General features: G+C 38.5%; 1 protein-coding gene across 5 annotated transcripts in view; it reads right to left on the reverse strand.

The window, feature by feature from the left end:
- Positions 1-22169, reverse strand: part of LOC139449330 (microtubule-associated tumor suppressor candidate 2 homolog) — a 167510-nt gene that overhangs the window by 97679 nt on the left and 47662 nt on the right. For all 5 annotated transcript variants that reach the window (XM_071230641.1, XM_071230642.1, XM_071230639.1 and 2 more), the window contains exons 2-3: positions 10669-12955; positions 547-696 (exon numbers count right to left, since the gene is read on the reverse strand). In XM_071230641.1, coding sequence (XP_071086742.1) covers positions 547-696; positions 10669-12955 — 2437 coding nt within the window. The remainder of the gene's footprint in view (positions 1-546; positions 697-10668; positions 12956-22169) is intronic.

The following is a 22169-nucleotide window of genomic DNA, read 5'->3' on the forward strand; positions in this document are numbered from 1 at the left end:
TGTGTGTGTGTGTGTGTGTGTGTGTGTGTGGTTGTGTGTGTGTGTGGTTGTGTGTGTGTGTGTGTGTGTGTGTGTGTGTGTGTGTGTGTGTGTGTGTGTGTGTGTGTGTGTGTGTGTGTGTGTGTCTGTGTCTGTCTGTCTGTCTGTCTGTCTGTCTGTCTGTCTCTGTGTGTGTGAGGCATGGGTTGCTGAAGGCCTATTCTACTCCGGATCTTCACAAGTCAGGTCATGTCAGTGAGAGACAGACAATGTCCTGCATTCAGAATTAGTCTACAGCCTGTAACTGTCACTTGTAATGTCCCATGTCAACCATTTCCAGAAAACATGATTCGAAGACCAATTCAGACTTTCACTTTTGTGATCTCGTGACGCTCTGATTGGTCAGATGATAGGTCGTTCGGATGTGACCTGCAATGGGATGTCCTCAGGTCTTTGTGTGGTAGCAAGCATTAAGATATGATATTAATGAGATTTGTAATGTGGGTAGATATCCAACATAAATATTCCTATATTCTACGAACAGATCAAACACAGAAGATATCTTACCTTGACCTTCAGTGAAGGACTCCCTGTATGAATCGTCTTGTTCTTCTACTGATGACAATGTGGGTCCGATGCCAACATGCTTTTCCATCCAGTCGAGTGGGGAGTTGGTTGTCAAGGTCCCCGCTTCCGAGTCAGTGTCTGGTACATAGCCTGTAGGAAAGGAAGGAAGGTCATCAATATCAGCAAAATTATTCATGTTGGGAATCAAACCCAGGTCCAATGCTTGATGGGCAAACACATTAACAACTGTGCAACCCCAGCTCATTCACCTCAAGGAATGAGACATTTTATGCCTCCTTTAGCAAACCGCAGCCCCACCATGACAAAAAGGAACGAATTAGTGCGCCTGTCCAGAATCAAACCCAGCTGAACAATAACATCAACCACTGAGCTATTTAACCACTCCTCAATGCCTGGGAGAGGGTTATGGCCCCTTTAACAAGTTTGCTCTGGCAAAACTAATCCAAGCTTATTCTTCACACTTTTTGCTCTTGATAGGAATCAATCACAGGTCTTGTGCATGACAAGAATACATAAAGCACCGTACTACAAAACCAAACCTGTGATTGAGAAAACAGCATACAGTATTAACATAATGAAAACACAGTCATAAATATGTACAACACATGTGGTGAATTAAATTTATTGGACTCCCTAAACAAAGTAAGCTGAACCCTTACAGGTATAACATGTCTTAATACAGAATACAATGACCAATTATTTGGTGCATGTATGTATATTTCACACATGAATCAACTGGATTGTCTTCATACTGCTACTGAATTGATGACCAAGCATAAAGCACAAAACCTGCTTCCAATGTATTTCATCCTATCAGTCTATTCTCAACAAAACATTGAGTCTTTGTCACAGTGAATGAGTGAGTTGGGTAAAATGCTTTACAGACCCTAAGATATTGAAAAATAGAACAAATTAATCCAACAACAAATTTTTATTATTATGCCAACTTTGGTATTTAAAAAAACTAAATTAAAAATGTGCATGCAAAAGGTTAACTGCAACACACGCCACGAGACGAGCTAAAGTAACATTGCTCAAATGGCAACATATTTTCCTAATTTTTATATAACAAAACTTGTCTAAAATGACAATGTCTATTATTATCAACCATAACCACAGACCTTTCTTTCTGTAAACCAAGAAACAGATTCCAGATATTTTTGTAACCTTGAACAGTACAATAGCGGTAAGAAGCTGTGCAACTTGTCTCACTCCAACCTGACAATTTTAACTTGATAAACCATTAAACAAGCTGTATACTGTTTAAGCAAGAACTCTGGTATATATAACCTTTATCAACCCTCTGTTCAATGGGATCTACAGAACATGTTAGCAGACATGAGATCAGCTGACACAAGGGACAAATGAAATCATGCCATGTTGTATAACTTGTGTATAGACTAAAGAGAGCAGTAATCTCAGTTATTTTCATAATATTTTTCGAAATGGTCTTTTTAGGTCTACAGTAAATGTCTGATTGTGAATTCTTGTGTATTATTTCCACAAATCATTATAATTGGGACATATACTGTCTTTTTCACTTTCCTTTTTAGCATATCAAGAAATCCCCCCTGTATCAATGAATCACTCCACACAATCAACATTATTACATTAAAATCAACGTGTAAACACTGATAACAATGTTGCCTATGTCAGGATATTGTTTTCCAATGATAATAACAACTAGTGTTGGGTATAGACCTGTAAATATATAATCTATAATCGACAGCATCAATCGAACAATAATTGACAATTTATTGACAGTGAATGCTGTCAAACTCTCCAACCACACGACTAATAACACTCTCCAAATATTCATAAACTTACTACAACATAAGCTTAATTATAGAAGAAATGTAAGTGAAAATATTCACACATTTTATCTGTAGAAAAGGAAACGTAAAAATGAAACTCTGCATGAAATAATTCTAACCTTATTGCTCTATTTTCTTATCTAAAAGCATAGCCCCTGTATCTGTATATGACTATTCCTGTCGGTAAAAAGTATTTGTAACTTGACATAAAAAGGGAATTATAAATCTAACCTTGGCATTGCTCAGCACAAGCACCTGTTTACACCTGTACACACCTGAGTGATATTATTACTCTCACAGGTGTACATGATTAATACTTGTGTTGTGCATTCAGGGTTATTATATTTCCCTATTGATCCAGTGGACCTATAAATAACCAGTAGCTTCCAAACATGGTGCAGTCAAACATAAAAACAGTTTTCAAAACAAGTCTAAAAATATAGCCTGTTCTGAGAATCAAAAATGGAAGATCTAAAGTTAATACACTTTAAAAAGCAGTGACGCTGAAGAGTCCATTTAATCTGACATTTAATGTTATGAAGTAAATGAAGATAATGATGTATGAAGCCTGACTATAATATGAATCTCTAACTCTCAAATACTGATTAACAAACGAACCTTACCACAGTCTCTCCATTAACAAGTTTGCAAGCCATGTGTCTCTTCTATGATGACAGGCTCACATTTCCTGCATGTGACACACACATGGCGACCTTATCTTACAGTTCAACACTTATGAGGTGAGGTGAGATGGGGTTTAACATTTTTAACGTACGTGTGGTGTGGTGTGGTGTGGTGTGGTGTGGTGTGGTGTGGTGTGGTGTGGTGTGGTGTGTATCTTTTAACATCTATTGGTATAACACGGCCAGGGATTGAACCCCAACCTTCTGGGAAGTCCTACGGACAGAAGCTCTATCAACAAGACCACGGAGGTGGTCCAACTCTTAAGAAGACGAATGAATGCTAAGAATCCTGAATGCTCAGCACTCTAAAAACTGTCCTATACAATGATATAATGAACAATATCAAGTCACATATAATTTCATTTTTCTTAATATCAGAACATTATGCTGAATGTGATTATACAATGTAACAGTTGATGAGGACAGTTTTGTACATTAAGAAATAACAGAAATGTTCCTGTCAACAGTGGTGTAGTATATACTTAACTATCATAAGGATAAAAATCACTTCGCTTTTCTTTTTCTTTTTGTTTAACGCAACACTCGGCAATATTCCAGCTATATGACGGCAGTCTGTAAATAATCGGGTCTGAATGAAAAGATCCAGTGATTGACATCATGAGCATCGATCCACGCAATTGGAATACAATGACATGCATCAACCAAGTCAGCAAGCCGATCCCGTTAGTCGCCTCTTATGACAAGCATGAGTTGCTGAAGACCTATTCTACCCCAGATCATCATGGGTACACTTCACTATTAAAAGGGATATTGCTCTTTCTTCCCTCAAGCTACATCAACATTGTGTAACTGTGAGCCCTCATCCATCATCCTGAACTGGTGGTATACACGGTATAAGCACCGGCTGTCTGTAATTGAATCAGTTCAAACACATGAAGCAATAAACATGCATCAGAATATGTAATATATATCATATCTGTCCGACTTGCCTTCCATTAGGAATCACTGTAGCAGTGTCCCAGTGCATAACAGTTTAATATATCCTGTGTCATAAATAACCATTGTTAGACATGAGGAACTCAAACAATCAGGACACATTATGTTGCTCCTATATTATTTTATTTGACATAAAATTAAATGAGTTTGATTGTTTGGAATGAGTGTGAATGTTGTGAAATAATTACTGCTATATTGAACAAAAGAGTGAGTGAGTGAGTGAGTATGATTTTACACCGTTTTTAACAATATTCAAGCAATATCAGGGCAGGGGGCACCAAAACTGTCAGGAATTGAACCCGGGTCTTCGTTGTGACAAGCGACGCTTTACCCACTAGGCTCACCGACCGCCCCACTGCGCCCCACTGAACAAAAGAAGTTATCGATCATGAATATTTTGCGGGATGTTTCAATGTTGTGAAGACTAAGGACACAATTTCATAAAATATCCTCAAAAACATTCATGATCCATAATATATTTTTTGTTCAATATACATCTTGAAGGTTTCTAAATAAGGTGGGACTTTTGCTATGCTGCCAACAATATTAATAAGCACTTAAAAATACATTTGTCCTACTTTACTCTTTGAAGATTACAAGAAAAAGGCACACACCTGTGTATGAATTATTTCTCTTTGCCAGGTGTTCGATAAGGTGAATAGTGTTATCAACTTTCATTGTCAGTCAAGCACAAAAACACCTGATGTAGTTTCAATTGAAAATCAGCTGTGTTTTGCAAAGGGTACATTTCAGTTTACTGTTACTTTTAAATACAATTCTGAAACTTTTCAACTGCTGAATTTTTATCAGTATGGTGCTGACAAACCATGGATCATAATGGGGATGACTTCTGGACTCAAATCCGCAGCCAGCACAGCGATAGAAATTGGCACTTATCCTATAGTCCTTGCCAAACTGCCAATAGTTAAGGTATCACAAGGACGAGTAGATATTTGCCATTATTAAGGGGTTTGCTGAATGTTATCATTATAAGTACTACTACACTCCAAAAGGTTAGTTTCTAGGGTTGCAGCATATCCAGGAATGGCTAAGGGAAGCAACTCCTCAGAGATAAGTTAGATGCCTTAGGCCAGCTTAGCCACCTATGATATGAGGTATCACAAATATCCAAAAATGAAATACAGTAAACCACAGTTATAACGAACTCGAACGGACCACTAATTTTAGTTCGTAATAACCATAGTTCGTTATAACCAATATACAACATTTATACAACAAATGGTCGGGACTGAAAAATAAGTTCATTATATCAGTCAGTTCATTATATGCGTGTTCATTATGACCGTAGTTTACAGTATTTAAACTAATTACAGAAGCCATTTATTTGACTGCCACTTTTAGCAATATTCCAGCAATATCACAGTAGGGGACCCCGGAAAATGGGCTTCACTCATTGTACCCATGTGGGGAATTGAACCCGGGTCTTCAGTGTGACAAGTCAACGCTTTACCCACTAGGCTACCCCACCCTGAGTGTGCATCAATGAATAATACCATGACAGTAGTCTTCTAGTCCCTCACCATATCATTGTACCTTCCGCCCTTTCTGTTATACAACAGCCCTGAAAGAAGCATATCTGAACCTTGCATCTCACTGGGGTTCTTTTTAAATTGAAATGGAGTTATTTGTTACTTTCAAAATTTTGAGATGAAGCATCAACTTGCTAATCGATCCCAGAATTGAAGCATAACAAAGCTTGAGTCTGTGCCCATTTTCAGTCCAAGTCTGCATTCTGCCTTGTGGGAAACCAATACATTGTCATTATGTCATTGGGGTACTAATCGACCCGTGAAAACCCAGGTTAGAACTGTTCTTCAGCAATTAGTGAGTGAGTGAGTGAGGTTTTACGCCGCTTTTAGCAATATTTCAGCAATATCACGGCGGGTGACACCAGAAATGGGTTTCACACATTGTACCCATGTCGGGAATCGAACCCGGGTCTTTGGCGTGACGAGCGAACGCTTTAACCACTAGGCTACCCAACCGCCCTCTTCAGCAATTAACCCATGCTTGTCGAAAGAGGCGACTAATGGGATCAGGTGGTCAGACTCACTGAATTGGTTGATGCATGTCATTGTATCCCAATTGCACAGATTGATGCCCATGATGTCAATCACTGGAATGTCTGGTTCAAACGATTATTTACAGGCTGACCTCATACAGCTGAAATACTGCTGAGTGCAGCGTGAAACAACAAACAAACAAAACAAAAAAATGTACTAATCATTAAATAGTAGATAAAAGTACAGCATACATTTTTAAGTTGGCATGTAAACAAAGAGGTATGTGTTTGAACGACTTGACTACAGCTTGCTATGACTGTCAATGTGCTTGAGCCTAAAACCCTGCAATTTTAAGATGGGAGATTTAAGAGCTCACATACATCATAACAACCCTGTTCCAAGTTACATTCTAGACTGACACACATAAAAACAATTGAGCTGGGGTCACACATCTGAGCAGCAATGTGTACTGAAATAGATACCTGAGACAGGTGTCTGTCGACGACACTGACACATATGGCAAGACACGGGAGTTATAACAACCAGACAAAGATTTGAGTTAAGATGTCATTTTCACCTGTCAGATGCAAAAACCTGTTTTATTCAAACTTGTTAACCTGTTTGAATTTTATTTTATTTTGAAAATGGAATTATCTGTATATGGAATATTTTCCAAGTTATATCTTGAAATGATAAATGCTTGACACTGGCAAACCATTGCTATCATCATGCCTTGTTTGCTACATGTAAAGTAAATGATAAAACGTAAAGTAAAGCACAGATTCTACTACCCTTTTTTGGTTAGTCCCACCCGGGATTCGAACCCACACTGCAGAAGTGAGTCACCTAATCACCAGCACACAAAGTCAGCCTTCTAATCCACTCAGCCACCAAGGCTGGTGGATTAGAATCTGTACTTCACTAAGAAAGTGTTATCCCAAATACAACATTAGCTACATTTGACAATTTTCTAAATGGCATTGGTGTTCATAAATTATAAAATGTTTATGCCATTTTTTTCAAAGAACTATTTCCCTGGCTTAACATAAGTCTAAAATAATAAACCTTGTCTCATTTAAATAAATCTCTCCTCAATAACATCTACTTTCGAAAATTGTTCCATTACAAACAAATTCTATACATAAGTTGTTAGACTCTCAGTCTCAGACGTGAGTATGGGTGTATATTTCAGGGTACACCGGAATCGACTCTCAACTTTGTCATGACAAGAAAACACTTTCGCCTCAAGGCTACCCATAATCCAAATAAATACCTAAAAAATATCAATAATGATTACCGTACATTCGTTTTGTGAATAAAAATACTAAAAATAACAAAGTTATTTTAAAATACTCCCCTCATATAACATATAAAGATTACCACTCTGTTATTACTCTTACCTGTACAATTACAGTGACACCTGTGATTACAACCCACCTGTCCTCACAACCCCAACACAGGGATGTCAATCGCAGGACTGGGTCCAGCTAAGAGTCACACCTGTATCAGGTATTTAATCTGAGTAAATACAAATATAACAATCCTGACACACTACCTCTCCGCTCAAATAATTTTCCAACATAATATTTGACACAGTCAACTGGACTTCTGACCCTTGGAAAACAAAAACTTGGACAAAATATTTTCACAATTTCACAAGACTTGCCTTATCAGCAGAGGCCCATTCTCCTTGTTTCAAGGATATTAATTATTTTTAAAAACCAATGATTTGGCTTACAAAACATATAACTTGACAAAATAACATTTAACACAATTTGTATTGTCAGAATTACCCAAGTTTAATCGCTCTCTTTTTTTAATCATTCTTATAGTGCAAACAGACACCAGCTTGTGATGGCCTAGAAATAATGATACTAACATGTAACACTGTTCACAGTTACAGCATGGTTAAAAAAGACCTCCTTTTTCCAACATTTCCTATGTTTAATTTAAAGGATATCATGACCTGGATGTCAGCTAAGCATGTTAAGATAAAAATTAAATTCCATATTTGAAAAGACAATACTTAGTGAAGGGATTTCAAAAACACAACAAAGCATCTCACCCTATTTTTGCAACCCTTCCCCAACTGGCTGTCGTTAGTCCATGGGTTGCGTCCCAAGCACAACTAAGTCCGTGGGGAAATATTTACAAAGACAATAGGCTTGTTGAACGAGGGATACGTCAGTGACGTTGATTGATTGATTGAAGGTGACAAAAACTGGGAGACAAAAAGGCCTTCTCCCTCCAAACGTGTCACGGTGCCGATGCAACTCCCTCAAGTGGACTTAAGGTTCAATAATGAAGATTTAAAATTAACTTTGTCGCAATTCAGACAGAGTCCATCAATTCCATTTCAGTGGCATTGAAATAATCAAGGATTGATAGTGACAAGTAAATTGTTTTTAGCATGATTATTAAATCATGTCAGGTTAATTATCAAGGAAACTCTAAGTTGTTCACTCGTTTTTGGGGGGAGAGAAAGATTCAAGCATTAATTGCAAATATTTGACAAAATCAACATCAAACAGTATCATGAAAATGGCGGCAAAGCGTGAGAGCTAGGTACTATCAACCCTGAGCCTCTTTTCCCATTGTTAAAGCTGTAAGAGAGACATTCATATTGCATGATATTGGCTAAAACTACAAATGCAGAGACTGGAACTCAGGTTGTTGGTGTAACTAAAACATGCACACACCACTGGGCTAACATATTGTTTGGTAAAAATATGTTTTCAGGATTTCAAGTTTAACTGAAAATACATACACTGTGGATGGAGCCACTAGCCGGCTGGAGAGACAAATGATGAGATAGCTCTTTAAAATTATCCAACAGCTTTTAAACTTCACAAGCAGTCGGAAATATGATTATGGACTGGTTGGATCTTGTTCATGGTGTCTATCACTGCATGTACATACTTTCTTGACAAAGTGCCAACCAAGTAACAACAATCGATTAACACATTTTGTTTGAATTACCATGACAACCAAACATGATTTAATAGTTAGTCTATGACATTCAATTCCTTGCAATAATTACCCAAATTCCACATTCTTTCCTGCATCCTCAAGTTTTTTTTATTGAGTTTGCAATATACATTTCCCAGACCTCCCTAATGTAAGGCAGTGTGTCTGAAGTGTCTGGAAAATAGGCTGATGATGTCCTGATAATAAAGAATATATTCAACCCTTAATTCTGCACGAACAGTGCTGTGTAACAGAAATAGCCTTCAGCCAATCACAGTGAGGGAGGGATCATCTCAAAAGAATTCATGTCTAGTATTTAAGTTACTGTTGGCAAATACCAAATTCTTAAAGCACGAAGCTAAATTATTTTTTTTTAGATATAAAGTTGCCCTCAAAATAATTTTCACTTGCATCTTCATGATATTGTATGGGAAATATGAAAAACAGATAGCTCAATATCCAGGATCAAATTTTTTTTTTTCAATTTGCGAAACGCTCACTATTATTCATAGTTTTACTGACACAGGTGTATATCTTTGCCATAAATTGAATTTGATATGTATAAAAATGCTCATAATTTAAATAAAATTAATTAAAGTTATACAGAAATCAACAATGTTAAGGTCTTTTACAAGGTATTGTTCCTAATGTATTTTTTTTGTTTAACGCTGCACTCAGCAATATTCCAGCTATATTACGGCGGTCTGTAAATAATCGAGTCTGGACCAGACAATCCAGTGATTGACATCATGAGCATCGATCCACGCAATTGGGATACGATGACATGCATCAACCAAGTCAGCAAGCCTGACCACCTGATCCTGTTAGTCGGCTCTAACGACAAGCATAGTCACCTTACACGGCAAACATGGGTTGCTGAAGACCTCTTCTACCTCAGATCTTCACGGGTCTGTTGTTCCTAATGAAGGCCTTTTCAAGCCAGTCCAGATGAACCAAAATATACATGTCCTTTGAGGGTATTTCTTAACCCACTGGCCACATATCATGTAGTTTTGTAATGCAATTGTTAGTGACATATTCAAGAAAAATGTCAACACAAACTAGACTTGGCTGTCTGGATTATATTAGAAGCCTAAAATCGACAGGTGAGAAATCATTTTACATCACATAGTAAATTATGGCATATATTGAAAGTCACTGAAATACATTCAGAAGAGAAACTTTAGGAAGCTCATGGCCAAACACATCTACCGTAAACAACAAACATTCTGAATTTAATGTCTAAAGAATGAAACTCAAGCCTGGCCACCCAATCTCATTTAGTCACCTCAAAGAACAGAGTCTTGTCATTTCTGGAGTATCTATTAAACAACTCTAAAGAGAAAGAGAGAGAGAAAGAGAGAGAGAAAGAGAGAGAGAGAGAGAGAGAGAGAGAGAGAGAGAGAGAGAGAGAGAGAGAGAGAGAGAGAGAGAGAGAGAGAGAATTTTGCTTAACACTGCTTCAAACAGTGTATCAGTAATGTCAAAGCATGTCAGCTTGATGTGTGAGGAAAGTTGAATGTGATGCATGTCTTTGACATTTACCACCACTAGGGATCAAGGATTCAAGATTCAATGGACAACCATTAACATTGTAAGACAAATATCTGTCATGGAGAGACCCAGAATTGAAAGTATTGAACATGTGCAACTCACCTGTATCTGCACTGGTAGTAGAGATGAGTGACACCGGTCTCTCCTTCTTCATGTGTCCGGCCCGAAGGTCAGCCTCCAGACGCACAGAATCCTCAAGGTCAAGCTGCTGACTCCTAGTCATAGACCCATCTGATATTCCAGAATCAATCATCGGTTTTTTATCTTTCTGCATCAGATCTAGAATCCCAGAATCTGTCAAAGATTTCCTGTTTTCCTGCTGGGTTAGGAGCATAACACCAGAATCTGTTAAAGATCTCCGATTGAATATAATCGGATCCATGATTCCCGAATCTGTCATGGACTTCTCATTGCCATCCAGAGCTTTTTCTAAATCCATAACCACACTTTTACTCATCCCTTCCAGAATATCCTCAACTCCTGTTTTCTCAATCTCCCTAACCTCATCCATTTCAGTTAGAGGCATCGAGATATCGGTGATTCCTTTCTCGACAAGAAAGGTGAGTTCACCAGCATCTTGTCGAGCTGAACCTGAACTCTGAGAAGGTTCCACAGTATCAATAAGATCACACTTCCCGAACTTAGAACCTCCTGAAGAACCACCAGACCTTCCTACTTTGAAAGAGCTCCTGTCCTCTAGAGTAACATCAGCGCTGTTATCAGAACTGTCAACATTGAACGTAGCATTAGTGTTGACATTTCCCTCTTCCAGTTTAGGGAACAAATCCTTAATGCCAGAAATATTTGTCTTATCCACCAGTCCCTCATCATCTTTATCATCTTGACAAAACTTACGTTTCCCAACTGGCAAAGGTGTAGAGGCAACAATACACGCAGTTTCATTCACAACCGAACTGTTTGACGTATCAGCTGTCATCCTGTCATCAGCCATGTTGGTTTCTCTGTCCAGTCCGTCTAGAAGATCAGTGTTGTCCCACATAGCTTCATCATCAAGGAGGTCAAGACTGGCCTCATCTGTGTTTGCCTTATTTGTGGAGTCTTTGTCTACCTCGCTCTGACTGCCGTCTACAGAGTCAGGAGACATGGAAGCAGAAGACACAACATCTGGCAAGCTTGGTGGTGAAAGGCTGCTGTTATTTTCAGCATCAAAGGTGATGTTCAAAAATTGACGACTATCTGACCGAAGCTGCCGTGTTAAATCTGCCTCCTCTTCAGCACTAGTCTGCCCATTGGTTGGCTGCGTTTCAGCAACCACTTTCTGAATGTCCTCCTCCTTGCTAACATCAAATGTTTGGTTTACACCAGACGCACCATCAACCGTCTTTGATAACTGCTTAGATGGTGATTCATGCAGATTAGCCACATCAAGTGGGACAGGCTTTGGCTCTGTGGGAGATGGTCTTTCCAGTCTGGAAAATTTTGTTGGCAGACGTGACGCTCCAGGCAGACGTGATGGTTTCGGTGGTTTAAGAACTACCTGATCTGTTGGAGCAGACGTGCTCTTTGTTCCCTCTGTTATATCACCAGTTGACCCCAATCTCTCATCACCACCATCCTCTACACTCTTACTTTGGGAACTGGCAAAAATACTTCTTATATCTTTCTGTGAGCCATCTTTGCCATATCTTAATTCAGGTGATGATCCACTATCTTGTTGTTTCAGCTGAGTGGATGGCAAACCAGAGACAAAGCCCACTCGTGGAATACCTGATATCTTTGCAATATGAGTCTTTTGTTGAATCACACTCCCTTTAACCTTTGCTACTGAAGCCTCAACAGGATCCACTTCGATCTCATCCTTTACGGCTTCTACCTGTTTTCTTACGTCTGGTAAAGATCCAACTGAAAGGGGTCTGGCTGATGGTAATGCTGATTTTGGCAAAGCTGTCAACGGGCGTGGCAGTGATCGCCTCTTCAAAACATTTTCCGATACTTCAGCAGGTTTGATCTGAACCTCTACGGGTTCAATAAGCTCAACTTTATCAAAAGGGGCAAAGACACCATGACCCCTATGACAATAAAAGTAACGTCGACCTTCAACCTCACCATCATGTTTTCCATCAGGGTCGTCAAGTTCAATTCCACACCAAATCCCAGGTGCTAAATGCACTTCACCTAAGTATTTGAGTGTCCCATGTTTTATACCCCCAATACAAACTCTGTCCCCAACACTAATGCTTTGTGTTACAATTACATCTTTGTCATCTCTTGAAGGGGAGGCTTCGCGATATTTTTCAAATCTTGACGGGGAGGCTGCCCGAGACGTGGCATTAACGGTGGGTAGGTTGGAACTTCTAGACGGTGCGGGTAGAAAGGAACGCCTCTTCTCGCGTCCAGGTTGTGGTAGTCTGCTCTCTGGATAGGAAGCCTGAAAACAGGAATATATTTATCAACAGGAAAAACATATTTGTTCTATTTTAAAAGACTGCTTGGCAATATGATTGAAAAATTGCCCCCTGTCTAGATGTTGTAATTAATGCCATATTGTTTCTACTTGATAAAGATAATCTTTTACTACAAGACTGACAAATTATAAAATTAAAATTGCACAGAAAAAGCATGTTTTTAATAACTTGAATCAAACTTGCCAGAACAGCCAAGTAATTTCAAAAGACAGTTCCTCTATTAAAGATAAATATTTCCCTGTATATCAGTCAACTGGAAATAATCAAGCTTGGACCAGACAAACCAGTGACTTAATAGCATGCCTCACACTCCATGTCATCAGGGTACATTAACAGTTTCAAACTGGAACCATCCACTCCTCACGCTGGAGATTGAGATCTATTCTTCTATTGAATTTCCATGGAGTTATTTATATAAGAATAAATGTCAAAGTAAACAAGTTCATGGTGTAAAAGCAATTTTTCAAGATATATTACGCAAAAACGTCCCCAAAATATTGCCATGTGATACCACTGATACCAGGTTTGGGCAATACCAGGCCAATCACGAGCCTGTATATTTTACAGTTTAATTGCCAGATGGGTGATAATCATGTTAATTTCCACTCCCCTGGTGCCGACACTTCTATGAATCTATTGATTTCTTGCATTTGTTGGTACACAGTAACAGTCCTTTTCATTATCAGAAGTAGATGAAGTCCAGTTGTCCTCCATTACTTACAACAAAACAAACTATTACATTTCTATGTGTATATAAAAACTATGTAATACAAATACCATCTAAATCTAAACTGTTTCTTTTCATTCTTAGCAATAAAAATTAAAGATGCATCCACGAACAAAATCTCTTTGATTCTGTAGGGTCTGTAATAAATTATAATATTGACACATCCATCAACCTATCATCCCAAAGGAGCTGGGTATGCAGACACATCAAACTAACCAATCAAACGACAGTTTATATACATCCTTGATCAAACAGTATCGACCATTTCCAGGGTTTTGAATAATTTTTCAGACCACTGAATCATCTAGGGTTCATGAGTAAGAAACAGGATTAGCTCAAGCTGCAGTTACAGCATGTTTCTAATCAATTATTTCTTATCTTATTAGCATGTAGTCAAGGACTTTGGTAAATTAACAAGTATCATTTGGTTTATAAAATAATATAACCTTCAATTATGTGAACAATTTTATTGCCAAAAAAGGAAAAGGAAAAAGTTGTAATTTGTTTTACATAGATAGGAAAGCAATGCAAGTTCATTGGGTTATTTTAGTTATGGTTGAAAACATTTTGAATGTCGTTTTACTTCAGGGAGAATTCAAATGAATTTTGTCTCTGTTAAACTTTCCTGGCCTTGGTTATTCCCAGAGGCCTTCACATGAAGGGCAGTCACAGAAGATGAGGCACTCATGTCATTAACTTATTATTAAAAGCTTGCAAAACGTTACATCTCCATTCAGATAACAATAACTTTCATTTGGCAATAATTGCCGATCAAAGAGAACATTGAAAACATTTTGTCCCACGTGAATAATCAGGGAAATGTAGCTTGCTAACTCTTAATACCAGTGCACAAAGCTAAAAAACAATTTCAGCATTCAAGTTAATGGTAGTGAGAACTGATTACTTCTGATGAATAACAATATCTGAATGTCATCCATCCAGCAGTCACTAGACAGACAGACACAGACAGGATAGATAAGATAGATATATAGGAATGGACAGACAGACAGCAAGGACAGACAGACAGCAAGGACAGACAGACACAGACAGGATAGATATACAGGAATGGACAGACAGACAGGAAGGACACACAGACACAGACAGGATAGATATGATAGTTATATAGGAATGGACAGACAGACTGACAGCAAGGACAGGCACACAGACAGGACACAGTCACAGACAGGAAGGATAAGATATATATATATATATATATAGGAATGGACAGACAGACAGACAGACAGACAGGAAGGAAGGAAGGAAGGAAGGACAGACACAGAAAGGATAGATATATAGGAATGGACAGACAGACAGTAAGGACAGACAGACACACACACAGAGGAAGGAAGGACACACAGTGAGTGAGTGAGTGACTAGGTTTTACGCCGTTTTTAGCAATATTCCAGCAATATCACGGCAATATCACGGCGGGGGACACCAGAAATGGGCTTCACATATTGTACCCATGTCGGGAATCGAAACCCGGGTCTTCGGCGTGACGAGCGAACTCTTTAACCACTAGGCTACCCGACCGCCCCCGAAGCACACACAGACACAGACAAGATAGATATGTAGGAATGGACAGACAGAAAGGACAGACAGACAGACAGACAGGGTAGTTACATAAGAATTGCCCAGCGGATAAGTATGTTTGGTGTGACATTTTACATGTATCTCAAACACATTGTTTGCTAACCACTTGGATAACTGACCCCAATGATGTCAAAATTCAACACTTTAATTACCACATACATGTACTTCATTTACATATTACAACTAATGAGAAAATGATAAATAATTAACACTTATAATTTTGCCGGTTCATCTAAAGTCACCCAATCAAAAGACACAACAACCAGCTGGTTCATGTTGACAAGTATTCCAATCTTATCGACTGATAGCAGCGAGATAAGTTTACAACTATAACCCTGACTCAGCTCCATGTAACACTTGCTCTGGTTCAAACCACTGATGATTCACATAACAAACTGACCTGACATTTTAAAATAAAATCCCTACATTTCGTCAGAGTGAATCGGGGATTGGGAACTGAGTTGAGCAGATTCTAGCAACTAACTTGGAACATTGAGTTGAGGTGTTCTTAGAAAACTGGTAATTTATTATTTAATTTGTTTGTTGTTTAACACTGCACTCATCAAAATATGACCTTAGCCCTATTCCACAAAACAATCATAGCGTTAAGATGATCACAACTCTCATACTTTAACATAGACATACAACTTAGGACTGCTTTGTGGAATAGGGCCTAGGCCATATGATGGAGGGGGCCTGACAGCAATTGTTTCTGGACCAGATAATCTAGTGATTGATATGAGCAATGATCCACAGCATCAGGGTACAATGACATACATCCAATCAAGCCACTGAGCCTGATCACCCATTCAATTAAATCGCCTCTTACGACAAGCATCAGTTTCAGGGGAACAATTCTAACCTATAATCCATGGGGGAATGGCACAAGACAGTCTGAATACAATGTCAGATCACACATTAAGTCTATGCTTCATGTAAACATACACAAATGGACATGCAATTAGCATCACCAAAAAAAAAAGTCCAATTTGCACTCATCAAGGGAAATAACTCTGCTTGGCAAATTTCCTAATTCCTTCACCACATGCCAATTTCTTTCTTATGCCCTTCTGTCATGTAAAAATGTCTTTGCCAAGGACAATCTTCTTCCCTACATCAAGAGCAACTGTTTCAGTAGATCTCTGCAATAACACATATATATATAAAGAGACGTGCCAACAATATTTCCCCAAAGACTAATCTTCATCAGTCTTCAGTGCCTCAGTGTATAAATATCGTATTCCATAGCTTTAACAGTCTGTGTGTGGTACAATACAAGGTGGTTTCAATTCTAGGCTAATCACTATGTTTCACATATATGTATCTCTTGCCAAAAAACATCACTGCTTTGATATTCAGTTACATCTTTCGTCAGACTGTTTATCTATGTCTACCATGTAACATGCTGCCATCGCATGTATAGTTATCAGGGTTTCCATTACACTGTATGGACGAGGCACATGCTGATGCAGTGTTCGAAATTAAGCATGAAACTAAAAGGATCCTTTTCATAGTGCCAAGTTAAAAATTAAAGTTTTAGGGAGTCCCTAGATTGAAATACGAAAGGAACAAACCTCAACGACCCATCAACCCCTTAATTTCCAACACTGTTCATACTCTGTCAAAGGGAGCTTAGTGAGTGAGTGAGTGAGTGAGTGAGTGAGTGAGTGAGTGAATGGTGTTTTAAGCAACATGTAGCAATACTGAGTTAGTGAATGGGTTTTGTTAATTCGTAATGAGTATTTCAGTCATATCACGGGGATGCAGCTTGATGCAGAAGGAAAGGCTGGTAACAGGGGGAATCTTGGATTTGAACATTCCAGCATTAAATCAACCTTCGGCTTGGGTCGCGTTGATTCGATTCGGTGAATTCAACATTGAATTCAAGATTACTGATTGTTTGTTTGTTTGTTTTTAACGCTGCACTCAACAATATTCCAGCTATGTGACGGCAGTCTGTAAATAATTGAGTCTGGACCAGACAATCCAGTGACTGACATCATGAGCATCGATCCATGCAATTGGGATACAATGACAAGCATCAATGAAGTCAGCGAGTCTGACCACCCAATCACGGTTAGTCGCCTCTTACACTAAGCACATGACACATTAACAACTATGATACACATAGTGACCATCTAATCCTCATTTTAGTCTTTGAGGCTGTCACAAAAAGCATTGGACAAAAGATGGTGACCGCCACTGCTCAAGAATCATATGGGGATACTGTTAAGTTTGCCAAGTATTATGGAGGTCAGCGGTCTGCAACTTCAGCCACTAGCCTGAAGCCTGTGTTTAGCAATATTTGGTTAAGTCTAGTAAGATCAGCTAATACAAAATTCTACTGAAAAAGATGCTAAGAGCCAAGCTTGGGCTCGTAGTCCAGACACAGACTGGGTCAGGAAGGTGTTATTAGGTATATCCTCTATATTCTGCCAGTAAAAGCAAGAGTGAGTGAGTTACTTCATTTTTATCACTGTGTCAGCTTCATGTGGAAGTAAAGCTGATGTGGTGCAGCTCTGTGACATTGGTGCTAGCAAAACCAAGAATCATAATCAGGGTGAACATCGGATTCAAACAAAAAAAACATAGGATTCTGGCAGAGTGAATTCCAGTGCTTCTGATAAAAGCCGGATAACATAAATTTAAAAGAGCAAAAGAGTATCTAGTGAATCATTGTGTCACATCCTTTGTTGGAGTGAGTGAGTGAGTTGGGTTTAACGCCGCTTTTAACAGTATTCCAGTTATATCACGGCATGTCAGCTTAATGTGGGAGGAAAGCCCCAAGTGATGCAGGTCTCAGACGTTCACCACTTCGGTGAAACCCACGAGCACGGGTACGGTGCTGAAAAACCTAGAAACATAATCTGGGCGAACTGGGATTCGAACCTACAATTATAGGTTTCTGGCATGCCCAAGGGACGCAACTCTGCACAGCGAATTGCGACGCCTTAGACGACTGGGCCACCCATGCCCCCCATTTGTTGGAGTGAATGTTGTTGAATACTTCTCGTAGAGGTGAGGTGAAATGGGGTTTAACGTCACATTCAAGAATATTGCACTTATGTAGCGATGTGCATGCACATGTGTGTTGGTGGCTGCTTGTACTTGTCGGGACTAATGCTGATTTTATAGTGCTAGCCCACTGAGATACCATGCCGCAATTTACCATGAATACCCCACTCAGACACAGTACACTGACTCCGAGCACACCAGTCCTTGTTGTAGCCCCTTAATGCCAAGTGCCAGACAGGGTTACAAAAAGTACCAACTATTAAGATGTTTTGGTATGGAGCGACTGGGGAACAAACCCCTGACCTTCCACTCTCAGAGCAAATGCTCTACCACTAGACCACAGAAGCAGTCTTACTTCTTTTAGAAACAGCTAGGCAATATCATGGCCTTATAGAAACTGAACCCATGTAACAACTACATATTGGTTATTGATATGAAGAGAAAAACTTCTGTCACTTGGCCACCTAGTTATTTCCATTGATACACACACAATCTGCTAGGCTAATTACCATGTCCTAAATCTTACACGAGAGAAGCTTCAAGATCCATTGTACCATAGTAGCATGTCTCATAGGTTTTCTAATTTGTGAATAAATGAAGAAATGCACAGATTCATTTGAAAAGTTTCTTTACAAGGATAAGAATAATTCATTCATGCCAAGCACCTGTTCCAACAAAACTCTTGCCTTGATATATTAGAAACATGGAGTCAATATTTTAATAACTGTCAATAAAGTACACAAAATTAAGTCCCTTTTTCTGTTAAATTTTGAACTAGAAAGCCTTTACGTACAGTATCTTCAGACTACAGAATAAACACTGGCTTACAAAGACAATACCCTGGAAAGTGCAATTTATGACAGGAATGCATACAATGCACTTGGTGCACCCACACAACCTGCACCTAGTGGCACCCACCCTCACAAGGCAACCAAGCGCAGTATAATGTATGTATACCATACTCTTAGTGCAGTCAACATTCAACAAGATATTAAACAGGTTGATAAAAAGCTGTATATCATACGATACTGTGATGTCACAGAGCAAACACAGTGACGATCCCGTAATGATTTCAATTGCACTGTTTTGACTTATATACACATCAACTTATTTGCTTAGCAATGTAAGATTGTACCATTAACTAGGGCTTCACGACTATACATAATAACCTTTAACACTTTTATTGTGTTTTTGACAAATACATATCTTTATAGATGACAGATTCTACAACTATCTGGTATTACGATACTTTCATTATGCTAACTGTTGACCATTTTAATTTCTGTGGGTTTAGGGTTTTAAAATACAATAAACAGATAAAATATTGTTGTTACAAAATCACTGCAAAATATGCTTTTACTCGCTAGTTTTTAATTATCTGGCACAATTTATTCTTTATTCTTCGTTATGTATGAAAATATTATAAATGTTTCCTTTTCTCATGACTGACAAGTAAAGAGTATGTGTTAGAAAAATATAGAAAATAATTTGTCATTGACAATAATAAAACTCTTATGAAAGCAATGCATGTCAGTATTAACCCCGAAAGTGATAACAAGAATGTACCAGAACACATAACAAACTCCATCTTTGTCACTATCAATGTTTTAACCACTTCATCTGTGTCCCCCCACCTTTTGACCCAATCAGTTCAGTCCCTCACAACTGACTTGTCTAAATGTTAATACATATGGGGTTAACATCTGCCATGTTCATTCCTATCCCACTTTATTGATTTTTTTTCATGACAACCGCACTGGTTAAACCCTCTGAGAAACAGGAACAGAGAAATATGAATTAATCATCACCGACCTGAAACATCGGGAAACAAAACAAGACATGATGGACGTACATCCTCTGACCACAACAGAGATTCTCCAGTGTTATGCCGTGGTGAACAAAGATTCTGTAGTGTTATGCTTAGGTGAGCAGGAGGCGAGTTGAACATGTTTTAACATCACAGTCAAGATTATTGCAATTATACAGTGACGTACATGCACGTGTGTGTTGTATGGGTGTTGTGTGAGTGTGTGAATGAGTGAGTGTGTGAGTGAGTGAGTGTGTGTGGCTGCTTGTGCCTGCCTGGACCAATGCTGTTTTTTTAGTGCCAGCCCACTGAGATACCAAGCCGCAGTTTAACATCTCATTCAGACACAGTATACTGACTGCCTAACAGTCCTTGTTTTATCCCCTTATTGCCAAATGCCAGGCAGGGAAACAACAAGGACCATATTTTAACGTCTTGTAGCTGGGGATTTAAAAAACAACTTTCTATTTCCCTGGCAGATGCTCAACCACTAGATCACTAGACCACAGAGGCTGTCATGGCTAACATGGCCCGTCACTGATGAAGACTTAGCTATACAAGCGTTCAAGGTTCAGAGACGAACGAATGACAAATGGTGAAGGAATTCAACAACAATAAGCACATATATTCAAATACCATGAAAGCATAACAATCAGTTGGATATATCTTATCTTATTTTGATGGACAATAACTCTCTATATATATACCACACTAGGAGATAACAACCGATATCAACAACCCTTCTATACTAGTTATTAAGACTGACTGTTTATGGATAACAATTTCTCTATTGTTTGTAACGTTTCAGGGCTTCTTCTGGCTCCTTCCATCAGGTGAAATGACAGCGTCCTTTTCATAATCGAGTCTGGACCAGATAATCCATTGATTGATATTGTGAGCAATAATCTGTTCAGGGTACCATGACACGCAATCAACCAAGCCTGACCACCCTGATTCATTTGGAAGCCTCTTATGACCAGCATTGGTTTCTGGGGATCTATAGTGATGAAAGAATAATAATTAATTACTTTCTATCCAACCTCTTTAGTTATAAACACTCTATGGATGATATAACAAGGCAGATGTAGCCAATAATCAGCCATTATGAACCCAATTCTAATCCCTACATGTGGTACCTAGTGTATAACTCAAGTATATAACCAACTCACTTTACAGGTGACTGTAATAACCAAAACATACTCTATATGTTTGAATGTACAAATAAACTAAACATATTTACATCAAATATTAATGGTCATTCTTACAAACTGGTTCATTGAGTTAAATCTTGTTTTAGATACAGTGAATTTCAAATGACACAGACATCATTGTTTAATATAACATTTTATCGTCACAGGTGTCACACCATGGGGGAGAGGGGTGGTGACGAATACAAACAGGTACAGGAGTTTCAACATAGGATAGGCCTCTCAAGGATGTCTCATTATCACAGACACACACACCTTATCAAACAACAATTCTATTTTCCTAAACACACATGGGTGCAAAGTCACCCTTGTGTAGACAACCTGACAACTGAGACAAAAATGATATGGATGAAAACACACATGGTCCATATTCACTTCACTGAACCTGCTGTGCGTGATCAATCTACTTCATAAAAACACACTGTCACTTTCAAACTACAGTACCAACAGAATGTGTTGAAAAACTCTCAAAAAAGCTAATCAAACATGGCCCATATGTATTCTTATTGCCCCTTCCTTCTCTTATTAATATGATTTATTATTCATGACTGTCAAGCATATCAAACTTTCACCTCACCCTAAAGATAATGTCATTCTGATGTCTATTAATATTTTCATATGTTACAGACAAACTAAAGATACCATGTTCTGACGATAATGGTCCGCCTCGTCCCAGGATCTAGTTAGTACCAGAATTGATTAAACCTATTATACAAGCGGAAATGGTACATACACACATCCATCCATCACATAAATACAGTTCCATTACACTGAAACTAATCCTTGAATAAGCATACTAATTCACTCTAATCTATTCTAATCTACCA

This window comes from Haliotis cracherodii, unplaced genomic scaffold (assembly GCF_022045235.1).
Source record: "Haliotis cracherodii isolate W230 unplaced genomic scaffold, xgHalCrac1.p SCAF_8, whole genome shotgun sequence".
In the NCBI taxonomy this organism is placed as follows: domain Eukaryota; kingdom Metazoa; phylum Mollusca; class Gastropoda; order Lepetellida; family Haliotidae; genus Haliotis; species Haliotis cracherodii.